The 14,942-nt window shown below is 38.2% G+C and overlaps 3 protein-coding genes across 8 annotated transcripts; all 3 read left to right on the top strand.

Annotated features, from left to right (window-relative positions):
- Window positions 1–44: 44 nt before the first annotated feature.
- Window positions 45–3,438, top strand: Srp14 (signal recognition particle 14). The gene is made up of 3 exons (XM_022833538.2): window positions 45–443; window positions 1,872–2,036; window positions 2,276–3,438. The coding sequence occupies exons 1-3, from the start codon at window positions 296–298 to the stop codon at window positions 2,332–2,334; spliced, it is 372 nt and encodes a 123-aa protein (XP_022689273.1). The 5' UTR covers window positions 45–295; the 3' UTR covers window positions 2,335–3,438.
- Window positions 3,439–3,534: 96 nt separating this feature from the next.
- Window positions 3,535–14,770, top strand: LOC111260627 (cap-specific mRNA (nucleoside-2'-O-)-methyltransferase 2). 6 transcript variants are annotated; one of them, XM_086968413.1, is made up of 7 exons: window positions 3,535–5,317; window positions 7,932–7,999; window positions 8,875–8,989; window positions 10,548–11,865; window positions 12,276–12,638; window positions 12,855–13,031; window positions 13,855–14,770. In XM_086968413.1, exons 1-7 carry the CDS (start codon window positions 5,274–5,276, stop codon window positions 14,074–14,076), a joined length of 2,307 nt encoding a protein of 768 aa, XP_086824539.1. In that variant the 5' UTR covers window positions 3,535–5,273; the 3' UTR covers window positions 14,077–14,770. The 6 variants fall into 6 exon arrangements, with proteins under 6 accessions (XP_086824539.1, XP_022689263.1, XP_022689262.1 ...); XM_022833531.2 differs by having other exon boundaries at window positions 4,781–4,795; XM_022833526.2 differs by lacking the exon at window positions 3,535–5,317 and adding an exon at window positions 7,241–7,334.
- On the top strand, window positions 5,316–6,423 carry LOC111260629 (GPN-loop GTPase 2). The gene has a single exon (XM_022833537.2). It carries the CDS (start codon window positions 5,379–5,381, stop codon window positions 6,204–6,206), a length of 828 nt encoding a protein of 275 aa, XP_022689272.1. The 5' UTR covers window positions 5,316–5,378; the 3' UTR covers window positions 6,207–6,423.
- Window positions 14,771–14,942: the final 172 nt, after the last annotated feature.

Below are 14,942 nucleotides of genomic sequence, written 5' to 3'. Positions count from 1 at the left end.
CGCTCTCTTGTAATTACTAGATATGCTCTTGTCGTCTGCTAGAACGTATGATAAGTGTGGGTGGTGGTTTACGACTGGCCTGTATGGACTTCTATGTGTTCTTTTTCTGTTAGCCGTGTGCTCTCATCATTCTATCTGCCTGCCTGCGTGCCTGCATGCCCGCCCGCCCGCCCGTGACGGGAGCATTTGTTGAGAAGGTGTCGTCGTACATCGTGTAGAACGAAAGAGCCACCAGTCAACGTGCTAGCAGCCATAGGCATTGTTAACATCAGACCTGATCGAGCCGTCGGGCAAAATGCTGCTCGAAACGGAGTCATTTTTGACGGAATTAACCCGGATGTTCCAAAAATCAAGAGAGGCTGGCTCGCTAGTTATCACGATGAAACGGTGGGATGGCCACGACAAACCTACGCCGCGTAATATTGATAAGAAGCCGCCAAAAAGTAAGAAACAAATCAAAATGCATAATCTTTTTTTGGAGCTCTGTGTTGTCAGATACTAAAATATTATAGCAAAGGCCATTGCCCTCATCCGTTTTGAATGACTGTACGCTGTATGTCACACTGCTGTACGATAACTCGCGATTCTCTTCGCTACAGCAACAGATGGACGTCGATGACAATGTCCGCGAACTACGGAACAATCCGTCGGCTTTTAAAACCGAGTTCTAACAGCCACTAGAGTTGTGAATAAGTATATTTTTCTCCTTGTGAAATGTAAACAAAAAGCTATGTTTGAACTAGCAGTATTTGACCAGATTGGTTATATTCCGTCGGCAGGTTTTTGTATTGTGTAGTGATATGTGCGAGTTACTCTTGCGGTATATTATGTGTTCCGCGGTAAAAATTGGTCGATCATAGATGCATATTGTCAGGGCTTTAAGCAGATTCAACGTGTCATATTTTTGCGTGGTTCACGTGTTTGTCGCACAAACTTGTGATACACGATGAACCGCTCATCCTGGAGCTAAATAACAAGTAGGTTAAGAATGAATGAATTGTTGCCTGTTTTTAGACGAATGTTACATGCATACGGGCCTTTTAGTGAAGTCGTAATTCTTCCTAGTCTTTTCCACTGGTGTCTGCATCCCTGAACAGCAAGAGAAGCTCAAAGGGCACTTCCGACCACTCTAGCTCTAATTATTACTTTTATTTCACCATTTAGCTAGGTAACATGAAAGCAGATCGATTGTTGTTCTCAGCAGATTATAGATTAGGAACGTCATATTGGTTTCTAATATTCATGACGCTCGACATAGGAAGGCTAAAATTTTCTTATCTATTAAATTAAAAATAGGACAACTGCCTAGTGTTTTTGTTATCGATAAGATCATGTTAACTCTATGTAAACGTGGTATTCAATGTAACGTTTAGACTGTATCTCAAATGTATAACATAGATTTATATCTGGATACCACTTTTAACATTCTGCATTCAAATTATTTGTCTAAAATAATGGCCGTGATCACGATTAGACGTTCCTGATTTGTTAACATATCTATCTCTGAAAGTGCAAGATCGTTACTGTTGAGAAAATCTCATCAAACAATAATATAGAATTTTTTCTGTAATAATTTGATTTCGTTTTGTTTGTAAATTGAAAAAAAATTTTTTTTTTTTATATTCGACGGGTCTTATCATTCAGCATTACAAAATTCCCAATGCAATCGTACTTTATGACTTTGTCTTTCAAATTCACACTCGAGCTTTATCCCATATATATATTTTCTAGTGGATATGTGTAATATATGGGTTATGTTTTTTGAATTACTACCTCCCAACGTGCACAGTTTAGGTGTGTATTCTCTTCAAAAGCGACCACAGTCACTCACTTATAATAATAAGAGTAACAATAGAATGTATGTCTTGCAGCCAAAAAGGTAAAAAAGAAGCTGGAAAAACTGCGATCCCTGCCAACACCGCCAAAAGAATACAGGTGTCTTCTCAGAGCGGCCTTGGGCAGCAGGAAAATTTCGACAGTTGTCAGTCCACAAGAGGCAATCAAATTTCAGGCTTCGTATTCCACATTGCTCAGAGGTTAGTCCTCCAACAGCTGCCTCAGTTAACTATAATAACTACTCAACCAATCAGTATGATACTAATAGTTATCTTTTGACTAAATAGTTAACTCTTGACAAATTATTGCTGCAAATTTTCGATTTAAGTCCTTGGCGTTGCTTTTCTGCCTGCGCAAAATTAATGAAACAGTGGTCATTTCAACTCGGATGTAGTTTTTAAGAAACAATGTTTATTCGCCGTTTTTTTTTTGATTGCAGGAAATATCGACGGGTTAAGAAAAAAGGACAATAAGAAGAAAGCAGCTGCAGCCAACTAAATGGTCCTGTAGAATATCGGTCGAGGAAGCATCGTGAATGAAAGCAATTTAATCGAAATGGGTGGGAAGAAACGATTACGGATCTGATATGAACTTCTCGGATGTTCTATTTTTGTGGTTTTGTAGGCTTCTTCCTACTAGCTGTCCGGTCAGCTATTGTCGCTTAGTTTTTATTTTTTTTTATTTTTCCAATCCCTCTTGTCATGAGTTTACAAACTTATTCCTAATAGATATATTTGTTCACGCATTATAAGCGATAAAACGCACATAGTCAAGTCGGTTTCATCAGAACGGCAAATATTTCTTATTCGACCGTAAACAGTTTAGCTTGTCTGTACTTAACTTAGTCGGTATCACACGTGCCAGAGATTGCAACAAAACAGTTAACGCAATAAGGTTTAGCGTTCCATTAATAATTCGTTAATTGATTACCCAATTTCACCAAAATGCAGCTTATTTTATAATCCTTTTTCACATTCACCCTATACACGTAGAAGAGGTGATGACTTTCGATGGAGATATATTCTTATTTTTTATTTTGAAGTCCAGTCCCAGCGTGACTTCAAAACAGAAGGTGTTTTACTGTCTGGCTAACAGAGGCGTGTTCCAAGTATAACCAACGACCAGCTAAACGAAGTTAAGCAAAATTCCACGAACGCATTTAAATAGATCATACGTGACTGGTCACGACGTTCATCTTTCTTCCTCATGCTGTATCTGTTTGATGTTTCCTTAATTTCTTTGCGTCTTTAGGGTCTCTCTTTAATAAATTCTTATGCCGCTGTCGTCGTTATCGGCGATATCGAGGTATTAAAACGCGTATATATATGGGGGTACACCGCAAGACTTCCGTCTATGGAAAATTGTACATTTGTACGTAAGTGTGTATGTATATGCATAATGAAAAGACTTCACACATCGCCGTAGATTCTCGCTAAACAGTCGCCGCTGTTTAGTTGGAACGACGAGGCCTGGCGCGGAGTTTAAAGGGGCAACTGCCCGCCCCCACGGTGAATGCAAAGTGCACTGTACATATAATTAACTTTAAAGGGATTTAAGTGAATACAAAGAAAGAAAAATGAAATATTCTTGTATGTTTGAAAATGTGGTGTTATCTTTAATGCAAATCAACTTGGCCGTCTTTTTATTTTTGTATTTCTTGGTCATCTCAGGCAATCTCCATTGGATTATAGTAAGTAGTTTAACGTTATAGCATTTCTACCCAGCGATGATTAAATCGCATTATATAAGTTACATTACTCACTTATTCAGTGAATAATTTGAGTAGTTTGGTCTACAAGGACGAGTTTCTTTACTATATGGAACTCCGCCGAACTACTAGCGGTCTACTTCCGAGCGAAGATCATTGATTTATCAGTAAAATCAGCAGAATTCGAGACCAAGAATTCCCTGCAGGCTAATCTTTATGCTTGCAAGGTAGGTTTTTATATTCGTCGAAGGAGAGAGGAACGAATGGAGCTGGTTACGTCTCATTCAGTACATATGCGCTCTGCATTGCGAATGGTAGGAAAAACCGTCCCTTTCCAATATTTCATTATTATTACTCGAATTGACGGGGAACAAAAAACCAATTATACAATTTTCAGATTTTTTATGAGCATTATTACAAGAATTCCAAAGTGTTTGTTCTTGCTGTAACAAAACAACAGACGGAAATAATGCGAATACCTTTGGAGTAACGAAATGCAGTAGAATCAATTATACGCTTCAGTTTTTCGTCGTAAGTGTTCCCGTGTCTGTGCTGTGCCCTTTACAGGAAACTTAAGTTTCAGATTATCGAGCCTGTTTTCAAGTTATTACTGTATCAGGAGTTCGTGAAGTCTAAGTTAAACAGGCCTCATCCTGTCGTTTTTTTTACTCGCAATGTATCTCAACAGCTGTTAACTATGGTACCTGTATTGCATTCAATTGGAGTGCATTTTTTTTAAAGCTGTAGAATAATAATAGCGTTTTAATAATCTGGATGACATAGAAGCTGTCCTTCAATTCGTTCGACTTTGAAACGCTGCCAACAATACACCCGCTAGATTTGAACACTGCCAATAGAATTCAACTACAACTTGATCCGAACTGATTTGAAAGAATATATAGATGAAATGCAAAAGATGATTAAACTATTAATAAACTCAATGTTATACATTTAATGATAGAGGCAGTCGTACGTTCTATATACCAAGCCTTGACCGCTTGATCTGTATTGAGTCGTTTTATAGTTTTTTCTAAATAATTTGCCCACTTATTTTTGCCTAATAGTTTCTACCATACGGTTGCATGGAGTTCCGGGTGTGTCATTGCTCTTGCGCATGTCGCTCGACTCGTTGAGCAGCCGAATTTTTAACTTTTCGCGCGCTTCTTTGCCAGACGTTTTCGTCTGCTCGCCCTACTCAAGGATGGTCTATTAGCGTGATAAAATTCAACAAAATTACAAAGATCCAAAACTGTGAGTCTGCGATATTAACACCAAAGTACATTTTAATCATATATCTAAAAAGCAGTAGTATATTATATACGCTAAACACAGATGACCTAAAATAGGCGGATTTTAAATTTCACACGTAATTAAGCCATTACTGTATGGCATCTACAAGAGAGCAAATGTTTGCAAACAACGGCAAAAGTTGCAATACTGACATACGAACCGGCCGAGTAAATTTATTTCATGGAAGTGAGTCCCGAATTTGGCTGTGAAGTCTCTCGTTTTGCATCAAGCAAACGTTATATACAATAATCTTGTTCCAAGCCAGTGAAATCCCTATCAAAATATCGTCTGTGTACTTGTTGTTTTACTTAAGGGTGGCTCTTGGTTTCGTAGAATTCGATAGGTGACCCGCGCATGTTGTATACTTGGTTGATGTGTGAATAAGTTGCTACTACATATTTGTCTATCGATTGACTGACCAGTCGTCTTGACAGGTCAGATGTGTACTGCAATTCTCTCACAACTCTGTTCGAATCTGACCGAGTGAGTATTAAGTGCTATTGGCTAATTCACTATCTGAGAGAAATTCTACAGCAGAGTGAAGATGGTATGGTTTGGTCAATGCATTATTGGACCACCGGGTTCCGGCAAGACTACATATACAGCTGCCATGGCCGAGTACCTTGAAGAACAAGGTCGTAAATTTGCAGCTGTCAACCTTGACCCAGCTAATGACGAGTTACCGTATAAGGCTTCTGTCGACATTTCCGAACTGATCCGGGTCACAGATGTTATGGAAACATTTAAACTCGGCCCAAACGGAGCGCTAATCTACTGTATCGAATACCTTGAAACAAATTTTGACTGGCTTCAAACCAAGCTCAAAGACTTATCCTCTGATACATATCTGCTAATTGATTGTCCCGGACAGGTAGAGCTGTATACGCATTATACTGGTGTTCGAAACATACTCCATACGTTACAGCGTGAAGATTTTCGCCTCACAGCCGTTCATCTTGTTGACGGGGTATATTGCGCGGATCCAGCGAAATATATAGCCATATTGTTAACGTCACTGAGTTCGATGATCAATGTAGAAATGCCGCATGTTAATGTTCTGTCAAAATTTGATCTTATTGACCCGGCTTTGTTGGCATTTGATACTGACTACTATACGGGAGTAATGGACCTGGAAAAGCTTTGTGAGATCATGGGTGAAGATCGATTTTTGGAACGTCATCGGGGTCTCAACAAAGCTATTGCCGCGGTGGTCGAAGATTATGCACTCGTTGGTTTTCATACGCTAAATGTCAGGGATAAAAAATCACTGCGAAAGGTTTTAGCAGAGACAGATAAAGCTAACGGGTGGATGTTCGGACAGGCTACCGAAAGATTGGTGCAAGAGTATGCGGCAGGACCCCGCATGGGCTAAGGCCCTTGTGAAAGGAATTAAATAATATTATCGATGATATGTGTAGTACTAATAATACAATAAGGCGGAATTCTGCCGTAGGTAGTAATAAAAAAAAAACGTAAATCAGCGTGATTTAGTTTACTTGTCGTGAATAAGTATAGTATAATCAATTTTTGTACGCTTATATGCACAGATATATGTATGCATAATAAAAGTGAAAATATTATACGGAAAATATCTGCTCTTTTATTTACACATCGGTATTTACACTTCATATTTTGTTTTTATTTCTGTAAAAATTAGTCAGAATTGAGTAGCCAAACAAAAAGGCATAGGTTTAATCTTTACTGCGCATAGGTTTAATCTTTACTGCTGTGATGCTTAAGGCCAGCAAGTCAAACAAAGCGACTTCACACGCGAAAACGGTTTCTGTTAATAATAAAAAATACGAGCGGAAAGATTAGGGCTGTAAATCGTCAACTTATTATTTACTGGAACTAAAATTATGCTCTTGCTGGCTTAGAAAATAGGGGTTAATCATTAATGCATTTGAACCTCGCAATTGACCAAGGTCGCATGAGAATTTTGAATCAAGTGACCATATGAAGCCTTGGCTATAGTCGAAAGATAACGAATTCTGTATTGTCTAAAACAGCAGATAATAAGTGCCACAGTCAGATGCGACAGTTCCGATATGTTTATCAAGGTTCCGTTGCCTGATATGAGCGCGGGTTCGGCGAAATGGTCATTAGTTACTTTTTCACTCTTTCTGTTACAACCCATTACCATGTAGCAAATCGCGAAAACATTAGATTATCTAGTTTCTATTGTTGACTTTAGAACTGGCGTTCTCTTAGGCCTTAGTAGGTGTTGTGTTTATTTGTGCCGAAAGAGAAATGCATTAGACGTTGGTTAGCTTATGTTACGAACACCGCGATTGCAACCTCTTTGTTGACCTCTTTGTTTGCAAACGAACTTCTAAATAAGCACACGAGCGAACCTAAAAGCGATTAGTAGCATAATTTTTAATATTGAGTTAAATATTACTACTAGTATGCTTTATACTAAAAATATTGAATTGGTAGTAAGGCAGCACTTTAATAACCCACAATTGGACTGTAGCTGTGGTCTGCTCTTCAATGAAACGTGAGGTTATGTACATCTATATATATAACAATCAACAGCGGAAATATGAAATTTGTTTCATGGTGTGAATTCACTTCACGTTTTAACTCGACCCTTCAATTTATTTTCGCACGTGGATATAGTAATGTAAAAGACGTAAACAACGATCTAAGTACATAGTAGACTATAACTATAACCGACTTATTGAGAGCCACGGGTAAAATTGAAAAGAAGACTTATATTTTAGGCGAGCTTGTGAGTCATCATCGAGGGGCCCATACGTATTAAAAGCTAATGGTCATAACCAATAAGTAAACATAAAAATAATGTGGCAGTTCCAAGAAAACACTATTGCTAAGCTGGTGCTTGCACGTTTTGAGTTCGCCAGATACCATTACAGCTAGAACACACGGAAATTTTGTAAACTTATCAGCTCCATTATTACATGGAATTGTTCTTAAGCGAAGCTCATTGTTAAATTGCGAAACACAGAAATTTATATATTTTAATAGAAACCCCTGTGACGGTCTTCAGGTAATACCTAATATATCATTAATCACACTCTGAATCAAGTGATAAAATAAGCAATCCAAACTATTTATGATGTTGATTCGACAGGACTCGTGAAAGCAATAGACAAGGTGTTTGCTGGCGGCCGTGGAGCAGAGGTTCTACCGGAGGATCGGGTGAGTTCGACCCCAAAGGTTTCTATTATTCTCAGATAAATCAAGGAAAGAAAAAATATGAGCAGTTATTGGACCATTTGACGGAACACAGCAAAGTCTGCATAGACTTCGTTTATGCATATTTTCGTTTCGCCGTTCTTTCACACTTCAAACATTTATTTCATAGCTCACACGTTACATCCACGAGGCTGTCTTTTTATCGGAAGATCCACTGTTTGAAACCATTAGCTATACTTTCATTAGCCAGAATTTGGGTTCGCGGTTCACTTTTGAGTAGTATGACAACCTGGTAGAATTAATCTTAAAAATCTGTCGGTTGGGATCGAAAAAACAGCAATTGCTTTTTGAATTTTTTTTAAAGTAGAATTTAGTGAGCAGTATATGGATTACATTTTCTTGTATCTAATGCATTATTATTTAACAAAAAATGGCATTAGGTAGAAGGCATGAATAGTGCCATGAGTTTATTCGGTAGTCAGTACCAAAATTAATACCAGGATTTTATAATAGTGCTATGGACATGAAAAATTGCCAGTTGAAGACGACGTCGCGCTAAATATATGGTGGATAAGCCTGATGAACCAATGTAATTATTTTTTGAACAATTCATGATGTGACGTTGAATTACTAGAAGGTGTAGAACTTCGGCAGAGAATGCTTAAATCCTTAAATAGTTAGACGCTGCTATTGAATTTTAATTACAGATTTTCCAAACTTTTTTAACATCTAAAGATAAGCCATATGGCTAAACAAAGAGCAAACGCTGCCCTATATATAAAATATAAATTACTCCGTCTTAATGCCTTCACTCTAAATGCGCGATTTTTGATACTGCATGGTTCTTTTTTTCACGGTACTGGTATGCTGAAATTCAGATCGCGTGTACCCACCTCTAGTTACCACATCTGCTGCGACTGGTGCCGTGAGGGACAGCGCAGACTGCGATGTGTGGATTAATCTCCGTTCTAAATATCACCCACCGCACGATAGGTATGCCTGTTTTGCTAAAGATCTTGACCTGCAGTCTCTTTAACTCAACGATATGGGCACATTATGACATCTACCTCGCTTCTTACCTTTCACTAAATGAATTTGTAACACGTAATACATTTAAAATTTGAAACGTGTGGAGGCTTCCATCGACTAGCGCAGAAAATTTTTTAACTGGTCTCTCCTTAAGGTCGAATAGTAAAACGCCACGTTTCGCTTCCTTGGAATTTGTCAAATCCGATATACATTTTAATTATTAGGCCGGTTATTAGACCAAGTAAATTTGCAAATTATTACATTAGTGATTTTTCAAATATTTTTGTTCTCAGTTAGACATCTTTATGGCATGGAAGAAGATGATATATCAAGTTATGAAACTGCCCAGTATTTGCACGGTTAGTTTTCTAACCATCGCGAGTTAATTTTGCTTGAATTTTTTTCTCAATATATGTTGCAATTTACAGTGAAGTATCAATTAGTAAGAAATTGAGCCAATTGAACATCGCTATTCTGCGTTTCCACATCTTGTCTAAAAGTAGTTTTGATGTAACTTTGCTAATAAAGTTTATTAAAATAATACCTTAAGAATAACTTAATCCAGTCTTTGTTTTTGTGTCCATCCAAAGTTTTGTTTCACAAAAGCACAATAAAAGTTAACTAATTTGCAACCAGCTAGAGGTGACTTACTCAAAAAAAATCTAATTTATAATCGCGTGATATGTAGATTGAAGATTCATGCTGTTTTTCACTCATAAATTCGTTACTTGTGAGACATTTAAAGTTGGTTGCTTACTTGCACAGCATTATATGTTGGCAAAGATAAAATGGCAGGTATTTTTCCTTCAACATCTTGTAATCGAATACAAGCCACGCAAGGAAATGACTGCTTTATTTTGAATCCCGCAGGGTTAAAAGGAAAATCAGAAAATATATTAGCAAGTTCTGCGGAAAATGAATGTATTTTGTAGTGAAGTCGGTAATAATTAATCAAGGAGATGTGACTCGTATGTCCCGCAATATACGATGTTTAAGAACGAAACGGGTTAATTGTTGTAGTATTACCCCGTAATTATTAAAACATCAACTAAATAGAAGCGCGGACAAACGACCATATCAAAATATTTGTTGAGGCGGAAATTTGGACATATCCAAATGTCATTTAAGTGAAGCTTTATATATATAAAGTGATCAGAGCTCTAAAACATATATAAGGTTTTTTTGAATTTCACTGTTACTAGTTTTGTGGTAGTGCCATTACTGAAACATTGATCGACGTTTTTTGATACCTATTACGCTTCAGCTTTTCCAGCAATAATCTGTGAGATTATTGCTGGAAAAGCTGAAGCGTCGCAGAGATCCTAATAAAGCCCATACAGAGTCCAAAAGAATAATATTTTAACTTATAAGAAAATTCGCGTAATTTTAATTCGTAAAGTATAAGACGCGTAAATTCAGTTGTACTTACGTTAAGGAAGTCACCTAGGTCATTCTAGGTAAGGTTGTGCATCTCATTGTACGTAACATTTGTATACTTCGAAATCTGTTAATTGTATTACAGGACTATGTCAACTGACATCCTTCGCAACGATGCCCGAAAGCTTTTTGAGCGTGTGTTTCAAATATCCCTCCCAGAGATAGAGCTAACGTTCGAAGATGGAGATAGAATTCAACAAGAATTTTTTGAACTTGAAACAGAACTGAATTGTGTGAAGTCTATGCTTAACGACAAGGATCCGATTTTGTGGCGTAAGCACACATCGCATTGTAATAAAGCGTCACACGTTAGCTACAAGTTAAGTCACGTAATCGGCCAAAATGTACCGTTAGTAACACAAGCCTTCTTGAAGTTTTTTGAAATTTTATCGACACATGACCAGGATCTGGTGCCGTCTGCCAGCTTGAAGTCGTTCCATCTTTGCGAAGCACCGGGTGCATTTATTACAGCGCTTGAGCAATTTCTTTTGCAAAAGTACGGTTCTTCAAAAGAGTGGCATTGGCGTGCTTCAACTCTCAATCCCTATTTTGAAGGAAACTCAACAGAAAGCACGTTTGTTGATGATCGACTTATCTTTGAAACGCTTGACAATTGGATATTCGGAGCACTAGGAACTGGAAATATATTCTCGTTGGAATTCAATCAGGAATTTACGCAACAGTACGACCTTGTGACTGCTGATGGTAGCATTGACTGTCAGAACTGCCCAGCCGAACAAGAAATGAAGGTACTGTCGTTATTTTACGCCGAAACCCGTTCTGCGTTGCGTCTGCTTCGAGACGGTGGATCGTTCGTTATTAAGATGTTTACATACTTCCACCGAGAAACCCGAGAGCTTCTCCATGTCCTGTGCAAAACTTTTACACAGGTGACAATCCGCAAACCTTCCTGTAGCCGCAGCAGTAACTCAGAAACATATCTCATTTGTGTCGGCTATAAGTTAGCTATTGGAAGAGAGATAGCTTTAGAGCTTGATCGCTTGGTAGACAGGAGTGGACAGTTGTGTGGTTCACTGAACTACCAGCTCAGCGATCAGTTTCAAAGGACCGTCCTGGATATTTCACGAAGCTTTGTCCAGTGGCAAACTGATACGATCAAGGAGAACGTCGATTTCTTTGATCATATGACCAAGCGACAGCGTGAAAAGCTTGAGATCTCGAAAACAATGGTCTCTGATATGTATATCAGTCGGCTTCACATAAAAAAAATCAAACCTGAAGTGGAAGCATTGAGACAGCTGAGTTGTGCGTGCATCACGAAACCTTCGCTGTCAAAAGGTCGTGCATGGAATGTAGTATCATTTGAGGACAGGGGGAAATCTAACTGGTGGAAAGACCACGCTGAAGAACTATTTCGTCGATTGCAAGAGCTTCACCCACAGGCAAGCGTCTAGGGCAGTGTGTTAGTTAAGAAATTGATGGATGATAATATATATCTATAATCATTTTATAGGTGAGCAAAATCGTGTTTTTTTCCCGTCGTTTTAAGGCAGCACACCACACATTTCTGTGTAACCATTGTCTTTATTTTCTAGTTATTGACAAATAAGCTTGTTGCTCTGCCTGAGGGAAGAAGCATCGCGCAGTAGTATATGTAGTATTAGTCGGCTTTAATTGCGGGTATACGTGAACCTTGTAGCTGTATCAAGCTATTCTGTCGCTTTGTCACTAAATATACAAAGCGTGTAATTACATGTGGAGAGCATCTTTCGATAGGTGACACTGGCTAAGTTTGACACAGGCGGCCAGAGAACTCTATTCATCACAACAAAATGAATGTCATCATTTTCAGGTGTTTAAAAATCCCGAACAGGATGAGAGGGTGTACGAGCACAGACGTGTTGGAAGTATTTCCAAAGATGATCTTATCAATGCGATGCGTGTCACAACGGGAGAATGCTGTTCCGTTGTTACGGTATCGAAGTTCATCGAACAAAGCCTCCTCGATCTGTTCCACATGATGTTTCCGCGTAACCGGACTGCCGGTGGGGCACATCACCCGCCACAAGCTGTGGAGAACGCGGAAAAGAATGAAATCATAGTTACGATTGACGCCGATTTTTCCACAAATGAAGCGCGGGCACGTTTTTTAAGAGAAGTTGAGCGTGAACTAGAAGCGCTTACTTCAGCTTCAGCTCATACACTTCTACTTGAGGTAGCTTTTAAGTTCGTCGAGCAAAATCCGTAAGGACACTTCTCTTAGAAGTGAACTTTTACTGTATTTAGTTGACAGGTTTCCTATTTGTTGCACTTACGTACCATAGTAGCCTAATAAAGAAATGTACACCAAGTAGATGTTACTGTCTAGCTGATACTTTTTTTTGGTAAATACAATGCGTCTTTGATTCTGTTAATAACGTTGTCGTTACAGGTGACATTTAGTGAAACGGTTTCTCGATTTGCGGCAGGCCTAGTATTCTTGTTAGCATATGTATGCGATGAAGTCGAATTCGCAGCTACCCGCATCGATCATATCTGTTTCACCTTTTCCTTTGATCAACCTTATGACCTAGAGCCGGTTCTAGCAGTAATACAGCCCGTACGTGAGGTGAGTGATCGATTTTTGAGATGTGTCGCGCTTTTTACATGGTTTCGTAATCTTCAAGATTCAAAAGATTCGTAATCTTCAAAATTTGCCCAAAAGAGTTACATCGTTACACCAATCACATATAAGCAAAACAACAGAAACAAGCCTAGGTTTCTTCGAGCACTATTTTTTAGCAAATGATGTGTATTGAATTTAATGACAAAGTTATAAAGATTTGTTTCTTAATCATTCAAGTCCATACAGTCGATTTAGGGAAGTTCCATCATTATTATCTGCAGTTAATAATCTTGTTGATGGGAAATTACTAGTAGCAAAAAATTAGTGGTTTAAGAATGTCCTATTATATTTGTCGGTTATTGGATATCTAGTATAGCTAGTAGAGGATTCCCGTAGGTTTCTGCCTATTTCCTTTGAATATATAGTCAAATGAGAACACAAAAATTAAGATGATTGTACTAATAGTTATTTCAAAGTCCAGTGAACTTCATGCAAAACCTTCAAAGGAGCACAGATTCAGATACCGAAGGCCCCCTGTCGAAACTATTAAACTCAGGCTAGTCTATTACATCTGAGCGTTGAACATGCCATTTATTAAAAACGTATTACTTTTTTGCATAATGGGTATTAGTAGTAATAGGTAATTAAGTAGTCGGCATTAACCAGAATATCTCTAATTTTACTGAAGTTATGTAAACTTGTTAAAAGTTAAAATGTAAACTTGTTTAAAAAGATGTTATTACTAGAGCACTTTGGTAACATATTACATACTTTAAGTAAAATGCTAGAATCAACATGTGTAAGTGTTTACTTTGTTTTATTGCAGGCCCTCCAGAATTGTTTGCCGGGAATGACTGTCGTAGAAATTTTCCCTCTACGTACAATATGCCTTTCACCATTCTTCCGTTTTCTACGGCGCTGTAATGAAAGGTACTACGCAACAAACCTGGCGGCGGTAGAGCTGCTCCGTTTAGTGGAGGAACGCAGTAACTTAAACGCGGGACGCACAGCTTCTCTTACAACTTCGTCGTCGTTTGCATTGTCCTGAAGTAAATTGCACCATAGATAGTGTAGCACCGGAGAGGAGCCAGTAATAAGTTTCCCAAAGATTATCTATTTTGTGAATTTTCAAACTTACATTTTTATTTACATCATTTTTATGCCAGTTGACTAACTCAGCCAGTCATAATAATCTTCCGTGTATTACTATTTTCATTTTGATAACGAAATATAATAACAAGAAAAAAAAAAGATAAATCGTTGCTATATTTATTTCGATTTTTACGTGTGCTGCAGATTGCATGCTCAGGGGTATAGTCTAAAAACGATGGATTGCAATGCAACACTGAACCAAGCATCAGCATCTTTAGTTGTAAATAAATCACGAGCTCTTTGTTGGAAAGTTCTAGCCTAAGAGGTTACGTCGATCAATAATGCCAATGTATACATCGCAGTAGGCCACTGATGCAATTAGGCGGTCATTCTAAATGTGTGCTAAAGAGCCGCGTCTGTGCTATCACAGTCCTTACCAAGCAAAATTGATCAAGTGGTTTTCTCCAAAGACAAATGTGATTTATGGCCACATAGGAGAATCCTAGACAGTCTACATGACTTGATGATGTAATAGTGCGTAACCTGTACGCGTGATAAATTTGAGGGACACACTTTCTTCTGTGCTAGCAGTCAGCTATCTGATAGAAAACCTAACGATGGTATCCAATAAATAAACTCGAATCATTCGATCTCTCATGTAATCTACATAAAGGTTACTGGGTGCATAGGTAAGTGTTCGTTGGCGGTGTTACTATCCATAATTGTTCTGAGGTGTAAAAACATTCGAGACTACAATTGGACTCTCTATAACGGTACTGACAGGTACTTGTCGCAATTTTATATTTCGGATTATTTTTGTGT

This window comes from Varroa jacobsoni, unplaced genomic scaffold (assembly GCF_002532875.2).
Source record: "Varroa jacobsoni isolate VJ856 unplaced genomic scaffold, vjacob_1.0 scaffold_462, whole genome shotgun sequence".
Taxonomy (NCBI): Eukaryota; Metazoa; Arthropoda; class Arachnida; order Mesostigmata; family Varroidae; genus Varroa; species Varroa jacobsoni.
The sequence above is the reverse complement of the archived record's forward strand: the minus strand, read 5'-3'. Positions and strand labels throughout refer to the sequence as shown.

Bases quoted from the DNA above. Each gene is read 5' to 3' on its own strand.
- Srp14 (XM_022833538.2), top strand. From the start codon at position 296: ATGCTGCTCGAAACGGAGTCATTTTTGACGGAATTAACCCGGATGTTC. The intron at 444-1,871 runs GTAAGAAACAAA...TATGTCTTGCAG, and splicing joins TGATAAGAAGCCGCCAAAAA to CCAAAAAGGTAAAAAAGAAG. The intron at 2,037-2,275 runs GTTAGTCCTCCA...TTTTGATTGCAG, and splicing joins GTATTCCACATTGCTCAGAG to GAAATATCGACGGGTTAAGA.
- LOC111260629 (XM_022833537.2), top strand. From the start codon at position 5,379: ATGGTATGGTTTGGTCAATGCATTATTGGACCACCGGGTTCCGGCAAG.
- LOC111260627 (XM_022833526.2), top strand. From the start codon at position 7,243: ATGCTTTATACTAAAAATATTGAATTGGTAGTAAGGCAGCACTTTAAT. The intron at 8,000-8,874 runs GTGAGTTCGACC...GCTGAAATTCAG, and splicing joins AGGTTCTACCGGAGGATCGG to ATCGCGTGTACCCACCTCTA. The intron at 8,990-10,547 runs GTATGCCTGTTT...ATTGTATTACAG, and splicing joins TATCACCCACCGCACGATAG to GACTATGTCAACTGACATCC.